This window comes from Triturus cristatus, chromosome 1_2 (assembly GCF_964204655.1).
Source record: "Triturus cristatus chromosome 1_2, aTriCri1.1, whole genome shotgun sequence".
Lineage (NCBI taxonomy): Eukaryota > Metazoa > Chordata > Amphibia > Caudata > Salamandridae > Triturus > Triturus cristatus.
Window position 1 is genome coordinate 307026016 of NC_140580.1, and position 24121 is coordinate 307050136.

A 24121-nucleotide genomic window follows, 5' to 3' on the forward strand; every position below is an offset into this window, starting at 1 on the left:
CTAATGTGAAGAACCAGTTAAATAAAAGTAATTGCCTATCCCTTGGTGTCTATGGAGCAGGAGTGTGGGGGTATACATTTCTTGGTCAGCTACAGTCGGTGGAAAATACGTTTTGAACTAGACTTTTAGCTTTACCAAAATCGACCTCTAGTTTTCTTACACATGTGGAAACGCGGGTGGATTTTTTGGAGGAGTTTATTAATTTAGCTCCTTTGCTATTGTGAGTAAAAATCTGGAGCACCCCTAAGGCTGTACTATCCAGGGAAGTTTTGATTGACTGTTTAAATCTTGACAACTTGATTACCATTCAATGGCTTGCTTATGTTAAAAAAAGCCTTTTACTCCCTAGGTTTGATTGATCTTTTTAATTCCACCGGAAGTTTAGGATCTCAGTATAACGAGAGGGTGAAAAAGAGTTTTGCCACACATCGTGAAGCGGTTAGGATTGAAAAGTTTCTTGGCTCTTGTTCCATTATTAATTATATGCAAATTTTTAATGTTTCTGGTATTGAACCCTGCTTAATATGATTTGCCGATCCAGGGCATAGACTTTATCTGACAAGGTTGAGACTAAATACAATCCACCGTTTTGTTGCTTTGCCCCTGGCGAGATCTTGGATCACTTCCTTTTCTAAATGTCTATGTGGCACCGTCTCAACCCATTGAACTGTGCACTTTATGCTATTCTGCTCCCAGTATCGTTTGTTAAGGGTTCGATTCTTACGTCCTATATTTCAACACAAGCACATTACTTCATATAAAGAGGGCTTAGAAAATATTCAGTCTATGGCCTACCCAGAAATCTGTATGGCCACATTTAATTATATTACTACTGCTATGAAACTTAGGAAATGTTATGCAATGTAATAAAATTTTATTGAGATTTTAGTATTTTAAATGAATTACATATATTTTGATTGACATTTGCGTCAACCCTATTAAACTGTGCACTTTATGCTATTTTGCACTTTGTATTGCTTTTTAAATGCCTGTTTTTTCAGCTTATCCCAGCACAATGTACTTTACCTTATATAAAGAGGGATTGGGTTATATTTGAACATGTACCCTGTTAACTAACCTGTATGAATACTTCTAATTATGTCAGTGCTGCTATGAAACTCAGGAAATTGTATATAAAGTAAAAGATTTTTATTGTGATTTTAATATCTATTGTGAAGCTGATGTCCTATCTGTCATTTAATGTGATCTTTGTATTTATTGTATGTGCTTTTATGACCAGTGTACTGGTTGAATATAGATTTTTGATTGATTGAAACACTTGTTCTTTAGTGTGATGCTTGGATTCTTCACAATCCATATGACTTCTATGATGTAACATTGATGGCAGCACGCCCACTCTGAAAATTGTTCTAGCATCACTGAGTCAACATGGCATTTACATGCTTTGTAGCACTTTAACTGAGCTCAGGTGCTAAGATCACATTGGATTTGTGGGAACGTTGGCAGTGTGCTTTCTCATTCTGTTGCTGTGAATCTTTTTAGTTTCAATCTGGATGTGCTAAAAAGGAAGTTGTTTCTTGATGTAAAGATCTAAATCACAGCTTCTGCTTGATAAAACGTTTTGTTTGTTTGTTGTGTTTTTCACAATGATAGTCATATCTGCTCGATTTTCTAAACCCGGGAAAAATCTTCACCCTTTCCAAAGAAACGGAAAACTGGCTTGTCTCTAATCTCTTCTTCTAAATTGCACAAATGTGGCTAAAAGTGTTAGGAGCCAGCCAGAGTAGGCAAATTACTCATCTGCAGATATTAATTTAGAACCCTATCCAAACTGAACTCAGTACACACACACATCTATTTTATAATAGTCTAATATTTAATATGTGCTATTTTTCAACAAATATTGTAAGAATGATCACCATAATTAATAATAACTCTGTGAATATAATGGACAAAAGGGTGAGCACTACAACACCCCAATCATGTTTCATTGATATGAAATTTTAAATATGATATTAATTTTATTTTGATCAAGTCATCCCAATATTGTATATTTAATACTTTTTTATCGTTGTTTTTAAATGTAAAAATTTATTTATAGGCTTTTACGTATATTTGTTCAACACATATTCGTATGTTTTATCTTATATTGATGGATTTTTTAGTATGTCTTTTATGAAGTAATATTCGCAATAAAGACTATTTTGACTTGACTTGTTTCATTACACATTCCTACCCAATTAGTCTAAACTCGAAATATGGGCATCATTTCGGTGCCGGACAGTTGGACTGCCGTCTGCCATCATAGTGGTACGGAGATCCATCGACAGGCTTTCAGTGGTCCGACCGCCCAATTACGAATTGACTGCGGTGGTGGCGGTCAGAAAAGTGACAGGTAAAAGGCTGTAGTAAAAGCCACAGTGTTAGAGAGCACTTTGTGCATATCCCTGCACCGTGTGCCATTCACCAAGTGGTGCATGGCACACGGTGCATGGATGTGCGTGGGGGCACTACATGTGCCCCCGGGCCACTTTGCAGTGACCCACAAGAGATGGGGGCCGGGTTTTGCGCCCCCGAAGTCCCTTTCTGACAACCTTTCATGGCAGTGGGAACGCCATGAAAAGGCTGTGGAAAATGAACATTGTAATCCCGACAGCAGTGCCTGCGCTGGCATCCTTGCCATTTTGGGGATATGAGTCTGACCGCCACCCCGACAGACTCCTAGATCCTCTCGGAGGCAGCGGTCTTCCTCTAATGGCAAATGGTCCAACTGCTGTTATCATAATCAGGCGGTCAGACCGAAGGCCTGTCAGCCGGTTGGACTGCCACCGACAGGCTATCGGTGGTGGTCCGACCGCCATCCAAATGAGGCCCTATATTTCTGTTAGCTGACTCACGGTGAAATTGTTTTAGAATATTCATGCTGTTTCTTTTAAAGCCTGTATACCTGAATGCACCTTAAGAGGGAGACTTCTCTTTCAGTATCCATCTAACAACTAGTCTGTCTACCTTGCCTTGTCCCAGTCACTGGTATATTTCATACCTTATGCGGTCTGTGTAGCGAGGTGGACTTATTTCATGCTTGGCTCTTGTACCTGCTAGGCAGAATAGTAAATAATACCATCATTCAGTATTTAAGGAGCTCTTGGACTTCCCACTGTCCCTCCAGTTCCTTTTATAGAGGAGCTATCAGGCTTCTTTACACTTGCAAAACAGATACCCAGTTATGTGTAATGTAAAATTGTGAGTGGAAATCAAATATTATTTTTTGGGTGTGAGCAATAGAAAAATGCTTGACATCTGAGAACATAGGACTGGCAAGTTTGCATAAAGCTGAAAGACCCACATTAGTAATGTCCAGGCCTGTCCTCTAGGTCCCAAACCACTGCCATGCATCACAGTGAATTCAATGCACAGCCAATTACCATCTTAAATGTAAAATGTAAATGTATGTGTCTTGTAAAGCGCACTGCTGCCCTGAGGCGTCCTGGCGCTGTAGACCGCTGGGGAACCCGTCCTGGCTATCCCTGTGAGATGGTCCCTCCTGAGTATCTCCAAGGTGAAACCAGGCATCCCCGGCGAATGTGGGGGGCCGTTGTGAGATACGGCAAGGCCTGTGTTGCATTCACCATTCATTATACACACAATGAAAGCCTTGCCTCACATGTCATGTACGGAGTGGTCAGTGTTGCTGGATTCAAATGGGATATTCAGTTTACCTAAAAGACATTACAACAGAAGTTGTTTTATTTGAAGTAGCAATGACTGTATTTGGTGCCATCTTCCTTTGTGCTTAATTTCTCTCAAATTACTAACTGAATTTCAAAAAGCCTCCTTATGTCTGACATAGTTACTTTTAAAGTGGCACTGCATTAAGCTATGCCCTTGATTTAGAGAGTGGGACGAAAATTGAAATGCGAAGAATACCAGTGGGTTTTCGGTCCTACACTACTGGCTGGCTAAGAGACATTCGAAGGCACAGCCTTTTTAAGGCATAGATTCCAATGCTTATTTCTGGTCCCTGCAACAATATAAAAAGTGCTGCCACTTTAGCACTGCTGTGGGCCGCTTTTGCACCACTGCTGCCGCTTTTGTTACAGGGGGCTGATATTGCAGCACTGCTGAAAAACCATCCCCCAGTAGGAAAACAGGCCCCCACCGCTCAAAAACCAACCCCCACCCTTCCAACCGACAGGGAAAAATCCCGGTGCCTGCTATGGCTAGTCTGGCCCTGGTGGCCCACGTGACAGAGCGTCTCATCCGTCAAACTATAAATAGGACTATAAATGACATTTTTCACACTTGAACCCATTCAAGAGTGCATTGCCATTCTGGACGTGTGCATAGTCTTCTCTACAACTCTGTTGAAAAAAAGGAAAGTCAAGCTACAGAGTAACTGTAGTCTGAAGCAAACTCATAACAGTCAATGGGAGTGCGTGCCTTTGAATGGAGAGGCTTTGAATATTGGATATCTGTCCTCCTGCAGGAACAGTGCGAGTGACCATTGAACATACTCAGTGTCCTTGTGGATGAGGTTGGGAAAGAGGTTTGGATACTGAAAGAGATGTATAGATGTGTTTCTGAAAATCAGACTAAATACTGAAGCTTAGATCAGGATCTAGAAGAAGACAGAAGCTGGTTACGATAGGATCAAACTGGGATAATGCAAGACACATTTGAGGCTTTAAGGGTGCTGCTAGCTATGCTTGGCATGTGGTGCTAAATGCCCCAGTAAGCAACAGTGTGCGCTCAGGGGTATCGATTATTGTACCCTCCTACACTAAGCACCACTGAGTTCAATGTAAGAGGGAAGAAAGGTGGAGGCATAACATGTGGGAATTATTGAATGAAAACAAGCATCCTCTGAATTGATGAACTGAAGGAGGTAGAGATAAGCTATGAAAGTGGAGCTGCAATACGAAAAGACACTGTCAAAATGACCAAGGGCTAACACTACCCTTATAGTTCCAAACAGACTCCAAAATCCTGATTTATCCACAGTCTTCACAAAAGGCGTGAAGCATCAGGAGGTGATTTGGCCTAGTGGCCAGAGCTGCAGACCTTTGAGTCTCAACCTCTTCTCAGCACCATGTTAGTCTATTGTAATCAGCACCTGGACCCTGCAATTGTGAGTTCTAACCTGCCAAGTAGTGCCTCACTAGTTCTGGACCTTTGGAAGTGGGCCTCAAGGTGTTCTGCCAGTTCATCTGTGGACACAGCAGAACCAACGCATCTCCTCTGCTGTGCAGTGTTTCCCTGAATATAAACAATGCACTGCATCTGCAATGAGGCTTCTTCCAGCTCAAACTCTGCATCGACCTGGCAGTCTGCAGCCTCATTGGAACCACTGCTGTGCAATGAATACCCAACACAGGCCTTCGCATCACAAGTTCCTCGTCGATGGCAGCCTCAATGACAATGAACAATTTCACATCTCAAGCCCTTCAGTCTCTTGGGAACCAGTCAGTGCACGACGTAACCTTGATGCAAGACTTCACATTGCAAGCTACCCTTGTTGATGGCCTCTTTGGCGACAATGCAGGACCCCACAGTGCAGCCTTATAGCTCCCTGAAACGGACTCTGTGTGACATACCTCCCACCTGGACCATGCAGCGCCTCGGCTGTGCCACGCATCCTTGATGCGGGACCTCGCAATGCTCCACAACCAGGATTTAAGGTACTCTTGTTCAGCGGGCCTAACTAGGTCCCTGTAGCCAGCTTCCACTCCATCTTGGTCAGCCTGACCTTGTGACCTTTTCTCGGTCTGACATGACAAGATATCCACAGTTGGCAGTTTGCACTTTTTGGTGCTATTTTCACTGAAATCTTTAAACTTTCATACCTCCAGTTCTACTGTTTGAATGTTTGTTGTTTTCATCTTGTTTTATACATTAACATTTGCTCTTTTTTTCTAATTTGGTGTGGGATCCTTCTTGAGTGGTGTTTTCACATTATTATGGTTTGAAGTATTGAACAAATACTTTACTCATTGCATCTGAGTTACTCCTGACTGCTCTGTGCCAAGCTACCCGAGTGTTGAGCACAGGTTAATTTAGGGTTTGCTTGTGACTTCACCTTGACAAGATTTGTGGTTACTAATGGAGTAGGGTTCCACCCCACTCAATCAGTAACCCATTTACTTACAAACCCGATAACCCACCACTGATGACAGGCCTTGATGTTTTATGTATTATCTGGGATTTGAAGGCCTGAAGGATGCAGCTTTTCAGTATCTGGGGGATTCCAGAATTGAAGTTATATTTCTCCTAGAGAGTCATCTGTCATGCCAGGAACTAATGTGAGTCAGTACCAAAAGAATAGACCAGCAAATAGTTACCTGCCAAAATGTAGTTTTAAAGGGGGCTTCAACATATTTTTAGATAATAGGGATGTGGCCGTGTACTAGCAGAGTTTAGTATAGCAAATCAGAAAACCACCATGGCATCCATGCATGCACCTTAGTCAGATGATTCCTTATGACAGTCCAGTTAGAATACACATAAGTAACTAACGTGTAACTAGAAATTGAAATGTTTAATTTTTCTTTTGATCCTCATATGGATAAGACTTTTGGGTACACTTCCGATCAGAAGCCCAAACATATGTTAGGCATTTTCCTCTTTCAGGTTCCACTGGGTGACCTTTGAAGGGAGCGCCATCTGCAAAACTGTGATTATTCTTTTTTTTCAAGACAATTATTGCATAGACATGATGCTAGTACTGCATGATACTGCTGATACATGCTGCTGCTTGTAATTGTAATTGTCATTTAAAGAGCGCATAATCACCGTCAGGTCTCTAAGCGCTGTGAGAGAGAGCCCTACCCTAGCACGTGAAGGAGATGCAATTGGTTAGGTTGTGCCCCAGGCTTCCGCAAAGAGGAGTGTTTTTAACCTCTTCCTAAATGGGAGGAGGGCGTGTTCTTTAAGCAGATTCTCCGGCAGCTTGTTCCATAGTAGAGGAATTGAGGTTGAGAAGGCTCTGCCTCCTTTAGAGGTCATGCTAAAGCAGGGACAGGCCAGCAGGCCGGCCTCCGAGGACCGTAGTAACCTGCTAGGAGTATAGATTGCTAGACGGTCTTTAATGTAAGTTGGGGCTTGGCCATAAATGGCTTTGTGCGCAATGTAAAGGCCCTTAAACCTGGTTCTCTGCCTGAACGGGAGCCGATGTAGCTGGCGTAAGAGGGGGGTGGCGTGCGCCCTCCTTGGCAGTCTAAAGATTAGTCTGGCAGCATCATTCATGATGACCTGTAGTCTGGCAAGCAATTTTTCTGGGAGGCCGATGTACAGGGAGTTCCCATAGTCCAGTTGTGACACTATCATGGCCGATACTGCCGTTCTGAGTGTTGCGAAAGTGAGAAGGGGGGCAAGTTTTTGTAACTGTCTAAGCAGGCCAACACATGTTCCAACTACGGCCGATACCTTCTGGGTCATAGAGAGCTTGGCATTGATTTTAATGCCCAGGCTTTTTACGGCCTGGGCCGGTTCGGGATTTGCACCTAGCTCTAGTGGCCAAAAGAGGTCGCTCCAGGGGTTGAAGTCTGTGGTGACGGCCAATACTTCGGTCTTATTAGGGTTGATTTTGAGTGAATTGGCCGTCATCCAGTTGACTGTGTATTTTAAAATGTTTTGCATTTGTGTGTGAGCAGCCGGGGAGTTGTCTATCTGGACGATAATTTGGGTGTCGTCAGCATAGTTATAGATCTGGCACTCCATGAGATTCAGTGCAGCTATCAGGGGCTGGAGGTAGGCGTTGAATAGAAGGGGAGACCACGCCGAACCCCGTGGTACCCCGCACAAGAGTTTGCCGGTATTAGACACATGGTCAGCCAGTTGTACTCTCTGTGATCGGTCAGTGAGGAAGGACGTGAGCCACTTAAGGTCCGTACCCTGGGTGCCTAGCTCCGAGATCCGCAACAAAAGTTGGTTGTGGTTGACTGTATAAAATGCTGCGGATAGGTCTAGCAAAACCAGGGCACATGGCTTTTTCTTATCGGCCCTGAGCCTGAGTTCATCCAGCACTGCCAGCATTACCATTTCCGTACTATGATGGGCCCTAAAACCTGCCTGATTGGTTTGCAGGAGGTGGTTTGCCTCTATGTGGTGTGACAGGGATTTCAGCACGTGCTGTTCCAGCACATTCGCCAAGAATGGAAGTTGGGAGATTGGCCTAAAATCTTTTAGGTTCTTCATGTCTGCCCCCGGTTTATTCAGAAGTGGGATGACTTGTGCTTCCGTAAAATCGGTGGGAACGCGGCCAGATTCAAGAGATTGATTTAGTAGCGTGAGGACCTGGCTTTCTATCCCTGGTAGTGCCAAAATGAAAATCCTCGGTGGGCAGGGGTCCGCAGATGACCCTGACTTAACCCGACCCATTAAGGGAGACAGGGAGTCATGAGTGAGCATAAGGAAGACGGTGAGTGGTTTATCATATGCGAGGGGCAGGGTTTCTGATGGTAGGGGACAATGGACAGTAGAAGTAAGGTGAATCTATGTCAATAGGTCCTTCACTTTCCTTGAGAAGAAGGACTGGAATTTGTTACAATCTTCAGGGCCGAAGGGGGGCTTCTGTTCCTGAACCTGTCTCAGCTTGATATAATATTTTTAGATCAAGCATTCAAGACCTCTTGTATATACTTTAGTATATACAGATATCTGTATGTACTTTGTGGGTTCTGGAGATCAGCCATAGGACTTGTCTGCTTCTGCTTAGGGACTTTTTTTTCTGTTCAACTGCCTCTATTTAACTGTCTTGATAGAAAACGACCAGCAGAGGTCAGTAAAATACCACAATTGCTTTCTGCTTTGGGACTTTCTTTTTTTATTTTTCTGGTAACTACCTTTATGAAACTTTCTGAAAGAGATGTAGAGATGTGTTTCTGAAAATCAGAATAAATACTGAAGCTTAGATCAGGATCTAGAAGAAGACAGAAGCTGGTTACGATAGGATCAAACTGGGATAATGCAAGACACATTTGAGGCTTTAAGGGTGCTGCTAGCTATGCTCGGCATGTGTTGCTAAATGCCGCAGTAAGCAACAGTATGCGCTCAGGGGTATTGATTATTGTACCCTCCTACACTAAGCACCACTGAGTTCAATGTAAGAGGGAAGAAAGGTGGAGGCATAACATGTGGGAATTATTGAATGAAAACAAGCATCCTCTGAATTGATGAACTGAAGGAGGTAGAGATAAGCTATGGAAGTGGAGCTGCAATACGAAAAGACACTGTCAAAATGACCAAGGGCTAACACTACCCTTATAGTTCCAAACAGACTCCATCATCCTGATTCATCCACAGTCTTCACAAAAGGCGTGAAGCATCAGGTGGTGATTTGGCCTAGTGGCCAGAGCTTCAGACCTTTGAGTCTCAACCTCTTCTCAGCATCATGTTAGTCTATTGTAATCAGCACCTGGACCCTGCAATTGTGAGTTCTAACCTGCCAAGTAGTGCCTCACTAGTTCTGGACCCTTGGAAGTGGGCCTGAAGGTGTTCTGCCAGTTCATCTGTGGACACAGCAGAACCAACGCATCTCCTCTGCTGTGCAGTGTTTCCCTGAATATAAACAATGTATTGCCTCTGCTATGAGGCTTCTTCCAGCTCAAACTCTGCATCGACCTGGCAGTCTGCACCCTAATTGGAACCACTGCTGTGCAATGAATACCCAACACAGGCCTTCGCATCACAAGTTCCTCGTCGATGGCAGCCTCAATGACAATTAACAATTTCACATCTCAAGCCCTTCAGTCTCTTGGGAACCAGTCGGTGCACCACGTAACCTTGATGCAAGACTTCGCATTGCAAGCTACCCTTGTTGACGGCCTCTTTGGCAACAATGCAGGACCCCACAGTACAGCCTTAGAGCTCCCTGAAATGGACTCTGTGTGACATACCTCCCACCTGGACCATGCAGCGCCTCGGCTGTGCGACGCATCCTTGATGCGGGACCTCGCAGTGCTCCGCAACCAGGATTTAAGGTACTCTTGTTCAGCGGGCCTAACTAGGTCCCTGTAGCCAGCTTCCACTCCATCTTGGTCAGCCTGACCTTGTGACTTTTTCTCGGTCTGACATGACCAGATATCCACAGTTGGCAGTTTGCACTTTTTGGCGCTATTTTCACTGAAATCTTGAAACTTTCATACCTCCAGTTCTACTGTTTGAATGTTTGCTGTTTTCATGTTGTTTTATTCATTAACATTTGCTCTTTTTTCTAATTTGGTGTGGGATCCTTCTTGAGTGGTGTTTTCACATTATTATGGTTTGAAGTATTGAACAAATACTTTACTCATTGCCTCTGAGTTACTCCTGACTGCTCTGTGCCAAGCTACCCGAGTGTTGAGCACAGGTTAATTTAGGGTTTGCTTGTGACTTCACCTTGACAAGATTTGTGGTTACTAATTGAGTAGGGTTCCACCCCACTCAATCAGTAACCCATTTACTTACAAACCCGATAACCCACCACTGATGACAGGCCTTGATGTTTTATGTATTATCTGGGATTTGAAGGCCTGAAGGATGCAGCTTTTCAGTGTCTGGGGGATTCCAGAATTGAAGTTATATTTCTCCTAGAGAGTCATCTGTCATGCCAGGAACTAATGTGAGTCAGTACCAAAAGAATAGACCAGCAAATAGTTACCTGCCAAAATGTAGCTTTAAAGGGAGCTTCAACATATTTTTAGATAATAGGGATGTGGCCGTGTACTAGCAGAGTTTAGTATAGCAAATCAGAAAACCACCATGGCATCCATGCATGCACCTTAGTCAGATGATTCCTTATGACAGTCCAGTTAGAATACAGATGAGTAACTAACGTGTAACTAGAAATTGAAATGTTTAATTTTTCTTTTGATCCTCATATGGATAAGACTTTTGGGTGCACTTCCAATCAGAAGCCCAAACGTATGTTAGGCATTTTCCTCTTTGAGGTTCCGCTGGGTGACCTTTGAAGCGAGCGCCATCTGCAAAACTGTGATTATTCTGTTTTATCAAGACAATTATTGCATAGACATGATGCTAGTACTGCATGATACTGCTGATACATGTTGCTGCTTGTAATTGTCATTTATAGAGCGCATAATCACCGTCAGGTCTCTAAGCGCTGTGAGAGAGAGCCCTACCCTAGCACGTGAAGGAGATGCAATTGGTTCGGTTGTGCCCCAGGCTTCCGCAAAGAGGAGTTTTTTTAACTTCTTCCTAAATGGGAGGAGGGCGTGTTCTTTAAGCAGATTCTCCGGCAGCTTGTTCCATAGTAGAGGAATTGAGGTTGAGAAGGCTCTGCCTCCTTTAGCGGTCATGCTAAAGCAGGGAGAGGCCAGCAGGCCAGCCTCCGAGGACCGTAGTAACCTGCTAGGAGTATAGATTGCTAGACGGTCTTTAATGTAAGTTGGGGCTTGGCCATAAATGGCTTTGTGCGCAATGTAAAGGCCCTTAAACCTGGTTCTCTGCCTGACCGGGAGCCGGTGTAGCTGGCGTAAGAGCGGGGTGGCGTGGGCCCTCCTAGGCAGTCTAAAGATTAGTCTGGCAGCATCATTCATGATGACCTGTAGTCTGGCAAGCAATTTTTCTGGGAGGCCGATGTACAGGGAGTTCCCATAGTCCAGTCGTGACACTATCATGGCCGATACTGCCGTTCTGAGTGTTGCGAGTGTGAGAAGGAGGGCATGTTTTCGTAACTGTCTTCGCAGGCCAACACATGTTCCTACTATGGCTGATACCTTCTGGGTCATAGAGAGCTTGGCATCGATTTTAATGCCCAGGCTTTTTACGGCCTGGGCCGGTTCGGGATTTGCACCTAGCTCTAGTGGCCAAAAGAGGTTGCTCCAGGGGTTGGAGTCTGTGGTGACGGCCAATACTTCGGTCTTATCAGGGTTGATTTTGAGTTAATTGGCCGTCATCCAGTTGACTGTGTATTTTAATTTGTTTTGCATTTGTGTGTGGGCAGCCGGGGAGTTGTCTATCTGGATGATAATTTGGGTGTCGTCAGCGTAGTTATAGATCTGGCACTCCATGAGATTCAGTGCAGCTATCAGGGGCTGGAGGTAGGCGTTGAATAGAAGGGGAGACCACGCCGAACCCTGTGGTACCCCGCACAAGAGTTTGCCGGTACTAGACACATGGTCAGCCAGTTGTACTCTCTGTGATCGGTCAGTGAGGAAGGACGTGAGCCACTTAAGGGCCGTACCCTGTGTGCCTAGCTCCGAGATCCGCGACAAAAGTTGGTTGTGGTTGACCGTATAAAATGCTGCGGATAGGTCTAGCAAAACCAGGGCACATGGCTTTTTCTCATCGGCCCTGAGTTCATCCAGCACTGCCAGCATTACCATTTCCGTACTATGATGGGCCCTAAAACCTGCCTGATTGGTTTGCAGGAGGTGGTTTGTCTCTATGTGGTGTGACAGGGATTTCAGCACGTGCTATTCCAGCACTTTCGCCAGGAATGGAAGTTGGGAGTTTGGCCTAAAATCTTTTAGGTTCTTCACGTCTGCCCCTGGTTTATTCAGAAGTGGGATGACTCGTGCTTCCGTAAAATCGGTGGGAACGTGGCCAGATTCAAGAGATTGATTTAGAAGCGTGAGGACCTCGCTTTCTATCCCTGGTAGTGCCAAAATGAAAACACTCGGTGGACAGGGGTCCGCAGATGACCCTGACTTAACCCGACCCATTAAGGGAGAAAGGGAGTCATGAGTGAGCATAGGGAAGACGGTGAGTGGTTTATCATATGCGAGGGGCAGGGTTTCTGATGCTAGGGGACAGTGGACAGTAGAAGTAAGGTGAATCTCCGTCAATAGGTCCTTCACTTTCCTTGAGAAGAAGGACTGGAATTTGTTACAATCTTCAGGGCAGAATGGGGGCTTCTGTTCCTGAACCTGTCTCAGCTTGATATAATATTTTTAGATCAAGCATTCGAGACCTCTTGTATATACTTTAGTATATACTGATATCTGTATGTACTTTGTGGGTTCTGGAGATCAGCCGTAGGACTTGTCTGCTTCTGCTTAGGGACTTTTTTTTCTGTTCAACTGCCTCTATTTAACTGTCTTGATATAAAACGACCAGCAGAGGTCAGTAAAATACCACAATTGCTTTCTGCTTTGGGACTTTCTTTTTTTATTTTTCTGGTAACTGCCTGTATTAAACTTTCTTGATAGAAAACGACCAGCTGAGGTCAGTAAAATACCAGAATCACCTTAGCATTCTCTAGATTGCAGTCCACAGAAATTGTCTTCCATGAGCATCCGTAGACAATAAAAAAAAATTCAAATCTTGTATTTTCAGTAAAATGACCACTAAAGGCCCTGATTTTATATTAAAAACAGAGGTTTGGACTATACCATTTCCCGCTGAAAGGTAATATTTCTCTCCATGTGTTCCCATACCTGGCATGTCACGCAGTTTGGTGCTTACTTTCCCTCAATGTTAAAGAACAGTAGATATTTCAGGATCCAGGCTAATGTGCTGCATAGCTTAACACATATAAGGTCCCAAAGGCAAGACCGATTGCATTGCAAATGCTTGTTTTAAGTTATGGCGCTCTAAGGGTTATATTTAAGATGAAGGCAAAGAGATCTGCAATGCAAGGTGGAGTGTTGGGAAATGTAATGAAATGATACTGCAAGTGCAGCATATATGGATAACTTCCGGTAGAATTTATTTTGAATGATATTACATATGCCTCTCACTGCTTGCTTTGGTATGCAATAAAGTGCCTTTGAAGTGGACGATGATTTAGGCAGTTATTTAACTGTAATTGGCTATTGTATACAAAATACAAATTAGTAGGAGTCACATAAACTGATAAAGAATTTGAAATTCCTACATTTGCAGGGAGGTTGAACTCAGTTCCAGATATTGCAACAGTAGTAGAGGTCAAGCAAACACTGCGCGCCTTGCCCGAGAACACCCTTCATGTTTGTTGAGAGAAAATACATTAGTACTGCAATTAACGGGTTGATTCTGGTGAGATAACAGACCCAAGGGGGCTAAATGTGCTGGAGAACGGCTCAATGGAGGCTGAAAAAGAAACACAAGGCTGCCTAATGTTAGTGACTTTCATGCACACACTTCCTAGGTTGGGGTTATTTCTGGGTCATGGTGAGTAGAGCCCTATTTAGTCATCCTAGGAATTCAGTTGTGCGCCTGCCAATGTGTTGCGTTGTTTCATTGGCTTTTGAGTCTCGCTTTGCTTCACACCCCTTTTCAATCAGTGACACTTGTAAAGCGCGCTACATACCCGTAGGGTCTCAAGGCGCTGGGGGGGGGGGGGGGGAGGGGGGGGTGCCGCTACTGCTCGAACAGCCAGGTCTTCAGCTTCTTCCTGAAGGAGAGGTGGTCTTGGGTCAGGCGCAGGTCGGTAGGGAGGGAGTTCCAGGTCTTGGCGGCCAGGTAGGAGAAGGACCTTCCTCCTGTAGTCGCTCTTCGGATGCGGGGGACGGCGGCGAGGGCGTGGTTGGCTGATCGGAGGTGGCGTTTGGGAGCGTGGAAGTTGACTCGGCTGTTGAGGTAGCTCGGGCCTTGGTCGTGTAGGGCTTTGTGTGCGTGGGTGAGGAGGCGGAAGGTGATTCTTTTGTTGACGGGGAGCCAGTGAAGGTCTCTCAGATGTCCGGAGATGTGGCTGGTTCGTGGGATGTCGAGGATGAGTCTGGCTGAGGCGTTCTGGATCCGCTGGAGTCTCTTCTGGAGCTTGGCGGTGGTACCGGCGTAGAGGGCGTTGCCGTAGTCCAGTCGGCTGGTGACGAGGGCCTGGGTGACGGTCTTCCTGGTCTCGGTGGGGATCCACCAGAAGATCTTCCGTAGCATGCGTAGGATGTTGAAGCACGCCGAGGAGACGTTGTTGACTTGCCTGGTCATGGAGAGGGAGGAGTCCAGGAGGAAGCCCAGGTTGCGTGCATGGTCTGTCGGTTTGGGTGCGGTGCCCAGGGCGGGAGGCCACCAGGAGTCGTCCCAGGCGGAGGGTGAGGAGCCCAGGATGAGGACCTCCGTCTTGTCCGAGTTCAGTTTCAGGCGGCTGGTCGTCATCCACTCGGCTACCTCTTTCATCCCTTCGTGCAGGTTGGATCTGGCGGCGGCGGGGTCGTTGGTCAGGGAGAGGATCAGTTGGGTGTCGTCGGCGTAGGAGATTATGCTGAGGTTGTGTTTGCGTACGATGGCCGCGAGGGGGCTCATGTAGACGTTGAAGAGGGTGGGGCTCAGAGATGATCCTTGAGGGACGCCGCAGGTGACTTCGGAGGCCTCTGACTTGTACGGTGGTAGGCGGACTCTCTGTGTTCTTCCGTCGAGGAAGGAGATGATCCAGTCCAGCGCCTTGTCCTGGATTCCGATGTTGCTGAGGCGCCGTACTAGGGTGCGGTGGCAGACCGTGTCGAATGCCGCAGAGAGGTCTAGGAGGATGAGGGCCGCTGTTTCTCCATTGTCCATCAGGGCTCGGATGTCATCGGTGGCGGCGATGAGGGCGGTCTCGGTGCTGTGATTGGCTCGGAAGCCGGACTGTGAGGGGTCGAGGGATCCGTTTGTCTCGAGGAAGGCGGCCATCTGCTTGTTGACGGTCTTCTCGATGACTTTGGCTGGAAACGGGAGGAGCGAGATGGGGCGGTAATTCTTGAGGTCGGTGGGGTCCGCTGTAGGTTTCTTTAGTAGGGCGCTGAGTTCGGCGTGCTTCCAGCTCTCAGGGAAGATGGTGGTGTCGAAGGAAGTGTTGATGATGTCTCGCAGGTGGGGTGCGATGACAGCGTCGGCCTTGTTGAAGACGTGGTGAGGGCAGGGGTCGGTCGGTGATCCGGAGTGGATGGAGTTCATCGTGCGGATGGTGTCTTCGGTGCTGATCGGGGTCCAGGCGTGGAGGGTGGTGGTGGGGGGTGGTTGTTCGGTCATGGTGTGCGTTGGTTGGTTGTTGAAGCTGTTATGTATGTCCGCGATCTTGTTGTGGAAGTATGAAGCGAGGGAGTTGCAGAGGTCTTGCGATGGGGTGATGTCGTTGTTTCCTGCGCTGGGGTTGGAAAGCTCTTTCACAATGTTGAAGAGTTCCTTGCAGTTGTGTGCGTTGTTGTCCAACCGGTCTTTGAATGCTGTTTTCTTGGCGGCGCGGATCAGCTGGTGGTGTTTCCGGGTGGCAAGTTTGAAGGAGGTCCTGTTGTCTGGTGTCGGTTCCCTTCTCCAGACTTTCTCGAGGGCTCGGCAGTTCTTCTTGGAGCTCTTGAGTTCGTCGGTGAACCATGGGGCCTTCTTGCTGCCGGGTCTGCTAGGCGGGGTCCTCAGTGGGGCGAGTTCGTCCGCGCAGTTGCTGATCCACTTCGTGAGGCTGTCGGCGGCTTGGCTGGGGTTCGCTGAGCTGGCAGGAGGGTGCTGGTTCAGGGAGGTGGCGAGCTGGTCTGCTGTGATCTTGTTCCAGCTTCTGCGGGCTGCCTGTTGCTGGTGTTGGTGGGTCGTCGTTCTCTTGAAGGTGAAGTGGACGCAGCTGTGGTCCGTCCATTGAAGCTCTGTGGCGTGGCTGAAGTCTATGTCTGTGCTGGATGAGAAGACTGCGTCGAGTGTGTGTCCGGCGAGGTGGGTGGGGGTGGACACCAGTTGCTTGAGTCCCAGGTTGGCGAGGTTGTCGAGCAGGGTGCTGGTGTTGCGGTCGTTGTTGTTCTCCAGATGGAAGTTGAGGTCTCCCAGGAGGATGTAGTCGGCGGAGGGGAGGGCATGCGGGCTGACGAAGTCGGCGATGTCCTCGCTGAATTGTGTGCGTGGTCCAGGGGGTCGGTAGATCAGGGTGCCTCTGAGGGTGGTGTTCGGGTTGGTGTGGATCTGGAAATGCAGGTGTTCGGCGCTGGTCAGGGTGTTGTCGGTGCTGGTCGTGAGACGGATGGTGTTCCTGTGGATGATGGCGATGCCTCCTCCCATCTGGTTGGCGTTTCGGTCCCTCCGGACGACCTTGTAGCCCTCTGGGATAGCGATGGCGATGTCGGGAGCTGAAGAGGCGTTCATCCAGGTCTCCGTGAGGAAGGCGACGTCAGGGGCTGTGGCGTCTAGAAGGTTCCAGAGTTCGATGGCGTGTCTGTGGACGGAGCGGGTGTTGAGCAGGATGCACTTGAGGTGGGTGCTGCTGGTGTTCGACTTGGTGGGTGCTGGTGCGAGGCTGGTCCGGATGCAGGTGAACTTGCAGGCGAGGCAGCTGAAAGGTCCGTGGGTACGTCGTGGAGTGGCTTGATGGCATTCTGGGAGTCGGCCGGTGTTGAGTGCGGTGAGGGTGGCGGCGGAGTACGTCAGGCGGGTCGGTCGGGATCTTCGTTGGCCAGGGGTCCTGGCGCTGGGCGCGGTCCGGTCGCGGACGGGCGCAGACGGGCTTACCTTTGGCGCGCCTTCGGCGCACAATCGGCGCGCCCGCTGCGCGTGACCGCTGCGCGTTCGCACGGTCGCCATATAAGGCGAAGTGCGCGGGTGGGCGGGGCAGCTGGGAGGCGGGAGCGGGGAGGGAACAGAAAGGAAAAAGGGGCGTGGTCAGCGGTGGTGGCGGGAAGCGGGGAGCGGGGAGGGAAGGCGGAGGGCGGCGAGGTAGGCGGGCAGACAGGCAGGAGAACGCAAAGGGCTGAAACTGACTAGAAAAAAATACAGGCACAAAAGTCAGACAAAAGCTGCTAACACGGGAGGAAAATGCAGTTCAAACAAGCACAAATGCTAGACAAAACAAGCAAAAACAGACGCCAGCGGCGTCAGCCGGCAGCGAGGCAGGCAGCGAGGCAGAGGGCAAGGCGAGGGGGCACACACAGCAGCTGGTGGCCGTGCGGCGCGGGGGTGTCCCACAAGTCCCACAAGTCCTTTTGGCATCCTTTCATTGTTTGTTGTTTTTCCCTTTGTCATTCCATTAGTCCCATGCATGCCTTGTATTGCTGGCCATGCTGTATTTTGTCTAGTTTCTCATACAGTCTTACCTGTGTGTGTTGAGCAGTGTCCATGGGTTTGGACCTCATTCCAAGTCAGCTTTCGGTTCGCCATAGAGCAATCTGCTGCGGACACTGAAACACCTTGTCTCAGTTGTTAGTTGATCTAGCCATTCAGCTGGCATATTATACTTACTGCTTGCTCTCTGTTTTCCAGCTGGTCAGACTGGTAACATCCAGACAGAGTGTGACCGACAAAAGCTCAAGGAGAGTAAGATCCAACCGTGCCATCTTATTTCCTCTTTCACTCCCTTTTCTGTTTCTGTCCCTGTTAATGTGACTGGACATACGTTCCACCTTGTTCACCAGCACAGATATCAAAGCACTTCAGGGCGTGTGAAGCCTTTAGAATATTATACCTCCTTTTATAAACTGTGTAAAAAAATTGAGGACATATTGCTGGGCATGATTCTCAGAAATTGAAATATGTGAAGCTGGGTAAAGGTTAGACAAGCGAACAATAGTATCCACAGATTTTATGGCGAGCCCTTGGGCTCATTTCTAATGGCAGTAACTACGCCACAAAGTAATAATCTGCTGGCATTTACCTATCTCTATATTCATCTTTCCTATCAAGACCAAAGAAAAGCAGTAAGGTCTAGCCTACTAAACAGAATTTTTATACAATGCGGTTGGTAAGATCCATTCAAAGGATGTTTCCGGTTTGATACTTATGGTTAAAAACATATTATTACAGTAGATCAACACCGGCCCACGCATGCGAAGATGTGGTGTTTTACTTTTTTTCAGTTACAAATTTTCTTATTTGTAGAAGCAGATAGACTATCTCAATCATGTGCCATGCTGTAGAACAGACCTGAGTTGCCCTTCTAGTCCGTTGTCAGTATTTGTTTACTTTTGAACAGTGAGCTTGTTCTAATGTTCTCTTATGATTGCCCTTTAAATGCATGGTCAGTAGTCCAGGCACTCACTGCAGAGTGGAGGCTGTCTGTACCCTCTTAAATATTAATAAAATTAATTTGATCATTCTGCACACCTTAACTTTTTAAAAGAGCACACCACAGCACCCACATATGGCTATGCTTGCGAATTACTATTTTATAACTAGGAGCTTCCATTGGCTATGTTGATTTTAGATGCCAAGTTTAATCAAGTGTATTTATCAGCAGGTATGACACAAATTAGATTTTACTTCAGATTCATTAAGTGGTATGGATATGCTTTACCGTAGCTTCAACCTTTAAGCAACAGGATATTGCCAGTGAGATTTGAAATTTGTAGGAACACTCAACAAGGGTATTCTATTTTATGAGGGCTGTTTCCAATAAATCTGACATGTCTCACAGTACAGTACACAAAATTGCGAAAGTGTTATCATTCAAATTGAAAAGTATTCTTATTTTTCTACAACAATTCCAGCATTCGAATAAAGAATGAGGAATTTGAATAAATGTAGGATTAGGAATTATGTAGTCACAAAAACCAAGGTATGAAAGTAAATTTGCTAATGGAAATTCCTACTGTTTCCTCTTCAGTCAAGGATATTTATAACGACTGAACAATTTTGGTACAAGTGACTATATGAATATGGTCATAAAAACCAACAAAAATAAGTCAATTGTTCAGGTTGGGGACAACTTAACCAATGTAATTGGTTAGACACATTATTAGGCTAGGAAGAATTTTCCTGATATTATACTTTTATGTTCTTTGGGCTATTCCACTCTCATTCTGAGTACTTTTACCAGTATTTCTAGGGAATATGTTGTGCATGGTATCTAGTAAAATAAAAGAACAAGAAGCACCTTGACCAATTGTGACTGTCAATGGCTGATGGAGAAATAACCTTCTGGATCTTTACTTGAATTACTGGATAACTACTTTAATTTGATGTTAACACCATGGGGAAATAATAATGCACAAGTATTTGTTTGCGAATTTGTTTAAAACTTTCCTAAGATAGAAGGTTTTGAATTCCAACAGGATCTTCAAACTTGTCTAGCTGAAGGTGTTGAGTTCATTACGTATTATTTAACCCCTGATACAGAGTAAAGTTTAAAAGCCTTTCAATATTGTTCTCTTTTGTTGCAAAACCCAAGACTGCCTGAGAATTTCTCTAATAGTTACATATTTGTCTTTGATATTGAGACAGACCTTTCAGGGTCAGGACACCTTAACCTGTGAGCACCTACAGAGAATACAGTATCCTTGCAAGGCGTGGGCTAATACTTCTATGAACATTTTTACATAAATAACATCAAGGATCAATAGTGAGACATACAATTGTTTATCTATTTCACTAGATTGCTTATTTCTTCTGTATAATGTGACCAGTGAAAACTAGAAATTGATTTGAATTCGAAGAGGAACTCAATATCAATAAGGAAGAAGCTGCAGGCATTTTAATCCAAAGGATGTGCAATACTCACAAAGATGCCAATAAAGCCACACATAACTCACATTACTACATTTATTTATGTAGATTTTACTATATAATCAGTGTGCCTTAACATTATTTCATACATGTGGGGTTTGCCTTTTTCAAATGTTTTACTTATGCTCTTCTCTTCAAGGCTTCTAGGCTAAGATAGTGGGTTTATTTTTCTGTGCATGACATTAGATAGTATTTTGTATTGACTCTGAAAATAAAATGTTAAAATGCAGGAATTAATTCAAATTGCTACATTTTGGCAGGCATGGGAAATCCCAAAGTATGAAGCCTAGTAACCTCACTTAATGGGTTATTATTTCATTGAGCCTAATATATTGAACGAGTACAGGCTTTAGTGGAGTGGACCTTTTTAGAAGTTGTGCAAAATCAGTGAATTTATGACAAAATATGAATGTATTGTTTTTAGCAATGACTTATTATGAATAATAATTTACTGATTATGTGAGTCACTACACTACAGATATGTGTTTGTAAGAGTCACTTGATTTGTGTCAACGTTTGTGAATAAATAATAAGGCCAGTGTAATCAGGAACTAGGTTTTGCTGTGGGCGGCACCAGCTCACGAATCACAAAACATCTGCAGACAAACGGGTTGACATGTTTCCTTTTCGGCTGAATCTAGCTGGCCTCTCAGATGATGTGACCTGGAGTTATGAAACCTGCCAGGCTTTCCCCAAACCATGTACTCTAGTAGGTGATGCCAAAGTCCTGCATCTAGACCGCCGCATCCCCCAGGTACCACGCCTTCCTTATTTCTAAAGCCACCAGGGTGAAGGTAGCCGACCATCTTAACCATAAATAAAAACTGATGTCTTAAACAACCGACAAAAAGCCCAAACCTAGAGAATGTGGTAGTCGCAGCACCAAAATAAATAACCCAGGAGGATCGTTACCCTCAGAGTCACCCCTCGCAGCTAGTGCCAAGAAATGATCCTTCTCACGGTCAGGAGCTTCGAAAGCCAATACTAAGGCCTGTGTATTGTTCTGTTACAATGAGCTTAAGGTTGCATCTCCATGTCTCAATGTCAGACAGTTATAGTTAAAAATGTATTCAATGATGCAGAGTGGAGTATGAGCTTGCCCCTTTAATAAACTGAGGGTTCACACTAATTCGAGATTATTCCCTTTTTTCAGGTGAAGTTTTACTAAAATAAAAATGAACACAAACAGCAACGAAATTACATTTACCCAATGTGGGAGAGGAAATTCACATAAAGAATTTACGCCGCCACTCATGATCTTTAATACTGAAAAATAAATTGAGTGCATTTATATCAAGATTCTTTCACTCTGAAATGTAGATTTCTTCGGACTGTGGTTTGCAAAGGGTCTTGAAATACAAATCAATGTATCTTTTTACAACAATTACAAAGGCTTCCTGTGCAGCTTTGATTCCCTGAAGCAGAAAATGGCTGTTACATGATAACAACAATACGTACTATTAATATTTAAAAGTAGTCAGCTATGGGGCCATAGCCTTTTAAGAAGAACATCTGCAAGGGTCTAGCATGAAATGGCATTACCAGGCAGACACTGTCGCGGAATGTCCTATGGAATTGGACATACAGTCTGTTGACCACAGTTAATGTATTTTGTACTTTTCGTAATCTTGGATACAAGAAGAAAAGTGGCTTGAAGTTCTTCTGGTCAGACCTGGTATGGTCCATTAAACAATATATTCACCTAAATAAAAATAGAAAAAACAGGGTATAGCAAACACCTGAGGAAATCAGCCTGCATTTCCTCATCATACTAGACCTTCTAGGCATATGTTGATAGTCTTTTATGCTTTAGCAGTGTAGATTCACTATACCGCCTTTGAATTGTGTTTGTCCTGTTCACAAACAGTTCTCTTTGTAAACACAAATAACACTTTTTGATTGATCGAGCCCTTTATGCGCAATCCTCTGTTAGATTATACTGACGTTTCCTGTAAACAATTGAATCTACAGAAGAGAGTCAGAAAGTCCTGTGTTAAATATCCCATGCAGGGATGCTGACAGTGTTGTGAGAGCACCCTTTGTTGTCCAAGTCCTCGACCACCAGCCCATGGTGAGCAACTCTCCCACTCCTCAGGGAAAACAGTCCACTCTTTGTCGAGGTGCTCGGCCCAGCATCAGAAGGCGCAGCCGATTCATTGGGCATTTCTTCCACAAAAACACGGTTGCGCACCCCAAAGACCATCCTGTGGTGGTTTGACTCAGAATATGTTTGCCTGTGGACTCTTTTTGTGGAGCAGAACTGAACCTTGAAAGCCTCTTGGAATCCCCTGCGGAAATTCTCGTTGAAATAACCATAAACTATAGGGTTTACTGAGCTGTTGAAGAAGGCCAACCAATGAGCAAATGGAAAGATGTAAACAGCGATTAGATTGAGCTGCTGGTCGCTGAGCTTTCCGTAGTCGGTCAGCAACATCAGAGTCCACAGAGGCAGCCAAGAGAGAGTGAAGAACAATGCGACGATGATGAGCATGTTGATGACCTTCACCTTCCTCTTGGAAACCCTTCGCCCCTCATTCTCTTCTGTCTGCGAGCCCCTGATGGGTGCCGAGGACTTGAACAACTTGAAAGCTATCCGTGCATACATGATGACGATCAAAGTGAGGGGGGCAAGGTAGATATGAGAAAAGAGGACTGTGGTGTAGATCTTACGCATTTCCTTGTCAGGCCAAGCCTCCCAGCACGAGTAGAGTGGATAGGAGTTATTGTAGTCATCCACCATGAAATGATACTCGTCCCTGGTGACCGTGAGAGTGACGGCGGAGGGGCACATGATTATGAGGGCCAGCACCCAAATGATGATGATGGTAACAATGGCCTTCCTCAGGGTCAGTTTCTGTCTAAAAGGGTAGACAATGCAGCGAAACCTGTAGAACATACAAGGAGAAAAAAAAGAGAAAAACACAAAGAAGCATTAATCAATTGGTGGAAATGGAGAACTTGAAATAGGCAGCAAGGGTTTACAAGTTTAATACATTTAAATTTCAGGCATATGCATTTTTTCTTCTCTTTTAACTTTGCCCTATATCTCGTCTCCCAACTGTAGTTTACTTCCTATGATCTTCTTAACCATTACTTTTTGTTGCATCATGTACTTTACGCATAGCCTCGGGTGTTACCAGCTTGGTAAAGCTAATAGGTCTGTCTATTTTAATGGAGTGCTGCTTCATAGATTAGCAAATACTGAGTGTTTGTTTTAGTCGATGGGTGGCTGGATGAATGTGAGCCGATTGGTTAATGAATGGTAGATGGGTGACGCTGACTGGTCAAATGCCAAAATGACTCAATGGGTGAATATGTAGATGCATGAGTGTATGAATCGGCAAATGGGCGAGTGATTGGGTGCATGTATGATTGGACAAGAGGATGTGTGATGAATGGATTGGGTGACTAGATTCCAGGAACAAATGCCAGAGCATACCAAAATCATATATATCGGGCTAGACATTGGCTGTGACTGTGAAAACAAAAGGGTTACATTTACAAAAACCACTGACATAGCAGTAGCACAGTTCTGCATGGCTCTTGTGTCACATTATATAATAACAATAGTAAGGGTTATGTTCAGTCTATGAACCAATGCAATGAACCAACTATCCTAAAACAGTAAATATTTGTCAGAGGAGAAGAGCAAGCAAATTACGAATACTGCCCATTAGATGCAAGACTGGTTTCTATTCAGTTAAAGATATCGCACTAGAAAAGGGCCTGATGTACACCTGCTAAAAGAAAAGAGCACAGTCGGTCAGAAACACGATTACAGCTTTAAGTATATGCTGTCATTTTCTCACTACTATGCCCTCTTTTGAATTTTATAAGAACATTGACTGAA

At 45.3% G+C, this 24121-nt stretch overlaps 1 protein-coding gene across 2 annotated transcripts in view; it reads right to left on the minus strand.

The window, feature by feature from the left end:
* Window positions 1–21604: 21604 nt before the first annotated feature.
* NPFFR1 (neuropeptide FF receptor 1) overlaps window positions 21605–24121 on the minus strand; it is a 62936-nt gene continuing 60419 nt past the window's right edge. The window contains exon 2 of one of the 2 annotated variants that reach the window (XM_085614854.1): window positions 21605–23156. In XM_085614854.1, coding sequence (XP_085470980.1) covers window positions 22265–23156 — 892 coding nt within the window. In that variant the 3' untranslated portion in view covers window positions 21605–22264. The remainder of the gene's footprint in view (window positions 23157–24121) is intronic. The other variant, XR_014966075.1, reaches the window with a different exon arrangement.